At 30.3% G+C, this 6,701-nt stretch overlaps 2 protein-coding genes across 2 annotated transcripts; both read left to right on the forward strand.

The window, feature by feature from the left end:
* The first annotated feature begins 1,098 nt into the window (after nt 1-1,098).
* LOC122139733 (cytoplasmic dynein 2 heavy chain 1-like) lies at nt 1,099-5,426 on the forward strand. Its single transcript, XM_042738854.1, has 3 exons — nt 1,099-1,233; nt 2,288-2,444; nt 5,206-5,426. The coding sequence occupies exons 1-3, from the start codon at nt 1,132-1,134 to the stop codon at nt 5,208-5,210; spliced, it is 264 nt and encodes an 87-aa protein (XP_042594788.1). The 5' UTR covers nt 1,099-1,131; the 3' UTR covers nt 5,211-5,426.
* Nucleotides 5,427-5,438: 12 nt separating this feature from the next.
* Nucleotides 5,439-6,006, forward strand: LOC109104529 (cytoplasmic dynein 2 heavy chain 1-like). Its single transcript, XM_019117813.2, has 2 exons — nt 5,439-5,653; nt 5,730-6,006. Exons 1-2 carry the CDS (start codon nt 5,591-5,593, stop codon nt 5,976-5,978), a joined length of 312 nt encoding a protein of 103 aa, XP_018973358.1. The 5' UTR covers nt 5,439-5,590; the 3' UTR covers nt 5,979-6,006.
* The last annotated feature ends 695 nt before the right edge of the window (nt 6,007-6,701 follow it).

Genomic DNA, 6,701 nt, shown 5'->3' on the forward strand with positions numbered 1-6,701 from the left:
GCAGGAGAGTTGAGAGATGGGGGAGCTTTACAAGGATTTTCAGCAGGGACTGGATGAAAACGCAGAGCAGGACTGGATTTCCTTCAGGTCACAGTCATAGTATTCACACTAAGAAAACATTTTTAAACTATTTAAAAAGGAAACATAGTATTCACACTAAGAAACTTTATAAACTATTGTCAGATACACAGAAATCCAAAGGTCTTCAATGCTACCCATCAAAATAATTTTAGTTATTTATATTTATGTTGTAAAGTTGTTTTTTTTTAATTTTGTAGATAATAATAAAAGTGTGATTAAATTAATTATAAAATAATTATTAAAATAAAATATTTAATAATAAAAAATTATAAAATAATAATAAAAAATTAAATGTTTATTTAAAACTATTAATACTTTATTTTATAATATCATACAAGTGTTCTTCATTGTTTTAATTTTAATAGTAAATCTGTAATATGCAGCATTACAAAAAAAATTAAAATAATTGTTACATTTGTTTTTTTATTTTTAATGATTAATCAATTAATTTTAATAGTAAATCTGTAATATGCAGCATTACAAAAAAAATTAAAATAATTGTTAAAAATTAAAACGAAAAAAAACAAAAAAAACACATGATTTCTGGAATAAAAAGGTCCTATTATAAAAATTGCTAAAAGATTAATCAAATCATTTTTTTTAATACCGCTTTTTGATTAGACATGCTTTGATGATTAAAATCTAAAGCGAAAAATTTAAATGGATGACAGAATTTTGGAAAAATAAAACTGAATTTTGAAAAAAAAGGTGATATATGATAAAATAGATGTATATTTTTAAATTTTTTGTAGTTTTTTAATTATTTGTTAGTATGGTTTTCTTAATTTTGTATTTTATATTTGTTTTTGATTGATTAAATTTTATTTTAAAAACTGTAATGGTAATTAAAACAGCAAAAATAAAAGCAAAAAAAAAAAAACAATTTTGGGAAAAATAGGAAAGCAAAAAAAAAAAAAAAACACATTTGGGAAAAACCACACATGGTCTTGAACATCAGACGCGTCAGGAGGAATTTCTGCAAAGGTTCATGGGCATTGATAGTGTTTTTGGACGCACACTGTGTGTTTTCCCTGCAGGAGTAAGAGTTGCATGTTCGAGGAGTTTCTGTTCGCGTGGCTCGACCGTCTGAGGAAGCTGGAGGAGCACAGCAGCATATCTGTCAAAATGCAGAAGGAAGTGGACAGATGCAGGGTCTGACAGCTGGATTATTCCAGTTCTTTACTAGTATTCTGTGGAAATTCTGTTGAATGTGTGGACTGGTCATGTTCAGGTCATTTGGATTAGATTAGACTTTTTCCAATAACTACAATCAGTAGCTACTTTATTATTTTTTTTTTTTCTTGTGTGGTATTATTAATTTTAGTGGTTTATTTTTTTTGGTCCATTTCAATTAATATAAATAAGAATATTAATTGTGTAATTTATAATTAAAATAATAACATTTGAAAAAATATATATTAAATAAATTTACTTATTTAGGACATGTACTACTGTGTATTTTTTTATTCAAATAAGGTTTTTTAAATATTTTTTTTTTTACTTTAAAATATATACTTTTATATATAAAATATAAAAAAATATAAAATTTTATTTACATAATTTTTTTAGAAATAATTTTAATAACATGAATTATACAATTTAATTAAGAAAAAAAAACCTTTTAAATCAGCAAACATAAAAGCCCAAAATAAGCCACTATATTTGAATATTCATGCTATGTATAAATATGTGTATATATTCATTTGATATGCATTATTCTATATAAAAAATATATTTTATTTTATTTTTTTATATTTTTATTTTTTTGTATATATATTGTTTATATTGTTTTTTTTTTTTTTATTTTATTGTTCATATATTGTACGTGTGTATATATATATATATATATATCTATATATATATATATATATATATATATAAATATATATATATATTATAATAATTTAAGAATGCATTGTTTCTGTCTTCAAGATGCATTGTTCTGTATAAAAGTATATTATTTTATTTATATAATTAATAATTTTTAAAAAATATTCTTAATTATATAAATGAATTATAAAAATTAGTAAAACCAGCTTATTAATAGCTAACACATTTTTCAAAATTGAATTTGTAGTTAACTACTTAAAATGATTTGATTTGTGATTATTGTTCTTTTTTTTCTATTTTTTTTGTTTTATTTGTTTTTTTTGCTTGTAATATGGGAGTTGGACAGGTGTGTTGAGGATGCAGCTGTGTGTTTAAGGCGGTGGCTCCAGTGTTGAAGTGCGTGCGAGGTGAGCAGCTCTGGCTGGATCTGTTCCGGCTCGTCTCTCTGCCCGGAGGAACCACACTAGAGACTGCACCACAGAGACCTGCTGCGAGTGGCCGACAACATCATCCACAAAGCCCTGGAGCTCAAGGTACACACACACACACACACACACACACACACACCCACACACACACACACACACACACACACACACACACACGTCAAGTCATGCTATACTGTCACACACTGCAAAAAATCATTTTCTTATTAAGTATTTTGTGTAGTTTTGTATTGTGTTATTATTTATTTCAGTTGTTCTTTTTTATGTGTAGTTTTTTTATTTTTAAGATGTGTGAACACTGTGAAAAAAATATTTTCTTAATTAGTATTTTTGTGTTTTCCAGTACAAATATCTAAACATTCTTAAGTTTTAATATACTATTTTTCTTAATTATTATTTTTGTGTTTTAATGTACTATTATATATATATTATTTAGTTTTTTTATTATATTATTAAAGATATACAATCTCTGCTAAAGAGAAAACAAGTTTATTTTATCTTACCCCTTTGGCAGATATTTGCTCGTTTTTAAGCATTAACTCAATTTAGAATTTTTTTTTTTCTTCCAGAAAGGTTTTTTTCATTTATTATATATTTAATACATTAGTAGTTTAATTAACTCAATTTAGAATTTTTTTTTTTCTTCCAGAAAGGTTTTTTTTATTTATTTTATATTTAGTAAAATTTTACGTTTCTGTTATTTTTTGTTTTATTTAAAATTCGTATTATTATTATTATTATTATTATTATTATTTTAATATAAATATGTTAGTAGTGTTGATAAAAGATATAGTTATAGTTATATTAAATATATATTATATTAAATTAAATATATGCTTTACCTTTAGGACTTCATTGAGGGATTTCTGCAAGTGCTTAGAAAATAATTTCTTTTTTTCACCCAACAACTGAAATTATGCCTTTTAAATTTGAATATAATTATCATTATTAAGTACAAAATTTTAATTTTAGTTTTTCAGCCATTTTGACAGCCCTAACACACACATATGTAAATGATAAATTATTATAGTATTATGTTATTAATAAACTATTATTATATTGTATCAATGAATTATGTGAATAAATAATTATTATACACAATTTCCAGACAAATGTCCCCAGCAGTGAGTTAAATTTGACAGAACATTCCTCAAAAGGATGTCCTCAAAAATAATAAATAATTACTATAATTGGTATTCATTTGAAATGGTACAGTAAGTGTGTGTGTGTGTGTTTCAATGACACTGCTCTGGGTTTTTAATTTCTTTAATGTGGATTTCAGTGTTTTTTCTGACTGCAGGCGATTCTGAATGAAGCCTTTAATTTTCTGGCTGCATATTTACAGCGTTCGCTAATTGTCTGGTTAATCAAATGAATGAAGCGATGTGAATATCCATAAAGCTCTTTACTCCGTTTATGAGCTCAGGGGTTTATTCACTGCGATTCACCATAAATTCAAGTAAATGTAGCTTCTGATGAGTTTCACTGTTAACAGTGATTATGGCTAATTCTGCTTGTAAGTCACCCTGGAGAAACTGCTGCTGCACGGTGGAAAATGTCCATTACAAACACTTCCAGCTTGGTCTTTATACGCCTCTGTTTGATAAAAACACATGACAAGCTCTCTAACCCTGCTCCCAATCTAATCTGTTCTTCAAATGTGTGTATGTGTGTGTTTTTGAGGACTTGTTCATTATAAGTAGTGCTTGCTTTGAACAAACCCTAACACTATTAAACTTCAGCGTTCAGCTTCAGCATTTATTAGCCGTTGATGTGGGCCTGATGGTTTTGTCTCGTAGAATCAAGAGTTGTGCAGTTGAAACTGAAGGCTCTGATTCTGGACGTGATTCACAACATCTCAGTGATTCGGAGTCTGAGAGATGCTCAGATTCGCAGCACTGATGACTGGATCTCAAAGAAACAGCTGCGATTCTACCTGAACGCAGACCAGCGCTGCTCCATACAGAGTTCAGCTACACATATGAGTATCAGCTGATCAGCTCGGTGTTTAAGTCACAAAGCTGTGTGCAGTCAGACAGTGCCTCAAATGAACAAAACTGGCTCATGGATAATAATGATGTAATGTGACTGGATGCTCAAAAAAGTGGAAAGTAAGGAGGTTGCATGATTTTATTTATTTATTTATTTTTTTGCACTTTTTACACTGGTGCACCAAAAGTTTGGGTTGGATTTGTTCATTGATTTGTTTAATGTTTTTCTACTCACCAAGACTGCAATTATTTGATTAAAAAGTCTTGTTACAACCGTAATATTGTAAAGTATTATTACAATCCAAAATAGCTGTTTTATGTGAGAATATATAACATAATTTATTTCTGTGATCAAAGCTGAATTTTCAGCATCATTACTCCAGTCTTCAGTGTCACATGATCTTCAGAAATCATCCTAATATGCTGTTTTGCTGCTCAAGAAACATTTCTGATTATTATCAATGTTGAAAACAGTTGTGCTGCTGAATATTTTTGTGGGAATCGTGATACGTTTTATCTTTCAGGATTCTTTGATGAATAGAAAGTTCAAAAGAACAGCATTTATTTGAAATGTTTGTATCATTATAAATGTCGTTACTGTCACTTTTGATCAATTTAATGCATCCATCCATCTGTTTTCTTGAAAAAAAAATGCATCAACCACAAACTTTTGAACTGTAATGTACATGCTGATTTTGTTGCACGACTGTAGACTAACACTGAGCACATTACTGTTGTGTATTTACTGCTTGGGTATCTCAAATGATGCTGTTCAGTCTCATATGATAGAAATGGATCCTCGGGCTGCTCTACAGTGTCTGACTCTCTCTCTCTTTCTCTTTCTCTTTTTCTCTCAGGGTAATGCTCCTAAACTGGTTCACACGCCCCTGACAGATAAGTGCTATCTGACACTGACACAGGCCATGAAAATGGGTTTGGGCGGGAATCCCTACAGCCCCGCGGGAACCGGCAAGACCGTGTGAGACACTTTTTTTTAATGGATGGGCGCTTTTTATTTCACTTCTTTTGGACTGATGCATGCAACACCCGCTGAGTGCCATTAAACAGCTTGAAAGGTCAAAGACAATTTTTCATATAACTCAGACTGGATTTGCCTGAAAGAAGAAGGTCATATACACCTAGGATGCCTTGAGGGTGAGTAATTTATGGCCTGATTTTCATTTTTGGGTGAACTAACCCATTAAGCGCTAAGATCTGTAGAGAGAAGATGAAGACAACAGGATGAATCTGGAGAACTGGCTCAAAGAGTATTTCCACAGAGCTCTGGACTGGGTTCTCAAACAGGTCCTGTGACACACAGTCATGTAACACTGAGCCTACATGCTCACAGCATCATAAACATCCCTGTTTCTCTCTGCAGAGTGATTTTATGGTGGACACCAGTCTGGTCGGGACGGTGCTGAACGGTTTGTCCCATCTGAGAGGGGTCAGAGAGAGAGGACAGTTTGTTGTGAGACTCATCTGCGGTTTGGGAGGAAATCTCACGCTCAGATGCCGCCAGGAGTTCGCCAAGGAGGTCAGAGCTGCCCTGATTTATGGGAAATGTAATTTCATGCCTACTCAGCCTTGCCGCCCGTCATTAAATTTAGGAGCCGCTCCCTTAGATTAACACTTATGACCAGTCATAATTTAAAACTTGGGTCTCTGGCAGTGAATGTTTGTTTTGGGTTTGAGTTGGTGGTGGGTCAATGTTGTATAATATTTATCTTGTCCACTCTTAATGTCACTCAAGGTTTCTTGCACCATAAAAAGTCTTAATTTAGCTGCCAGGGTCATTTTCTTGTCATTTTCTTACAGTAGATGTAAACAGACGGTTTTGCTATTGTATCTTTTAATACATCTATATGCAAATCATCTGTAAACTTTGTTTACCGTGTATCAGGCGGGTCAAAATGTTGAATATTGGGTAGGTCAGTGGTCCTTTAATTCTGCTGTAATCCTGACAAAGCGGCTTGCTTTTATTAACATAAACTGGGAGGTACGTGGTTATTTAATTCAGTTACAATTAATTGAAGGATTCTAGATTTTTTGAGGGATTTATTAAGTTTTTCTTCTTCTTCTTCTTCATAAAAAAGAAAAAAAAAATGCTTGAGGGGAAAAAATAGAAACGATAAATCATTAATTTTTTTAAGCATTTTAATTCAGTTATATTATTGTAATAAACTTTTGTTTTTTCATTTACACTTTTTTTTGCTACATTTCTTTAGCTTTTTAATTCAGTTAAGTTCTTTTAATAAGTAAATAAATAATTGAATAAACACTTGTTTTTTGCTACATTTCTTTAGCTTTTTAATTTTTTTTAGTTTTTTTTATAAATGTTATATTCAATTTT

Source organism: Cyprinus carpio, chromosome B15 (genome assembly GCF_018340385.1).
Source record: "Cyprinus carpio isolate SPL01 chromosome B15, ASM1834038v1, whole genome shotgun sequence".
In the NCBI taxonomy this organism is placed as follows: Eukaryota; Metazoa; Chordata; class Actinopteri; order Cypriniformes; family Cyprinidae; genus Cyprinus; species Cyprinus carpio.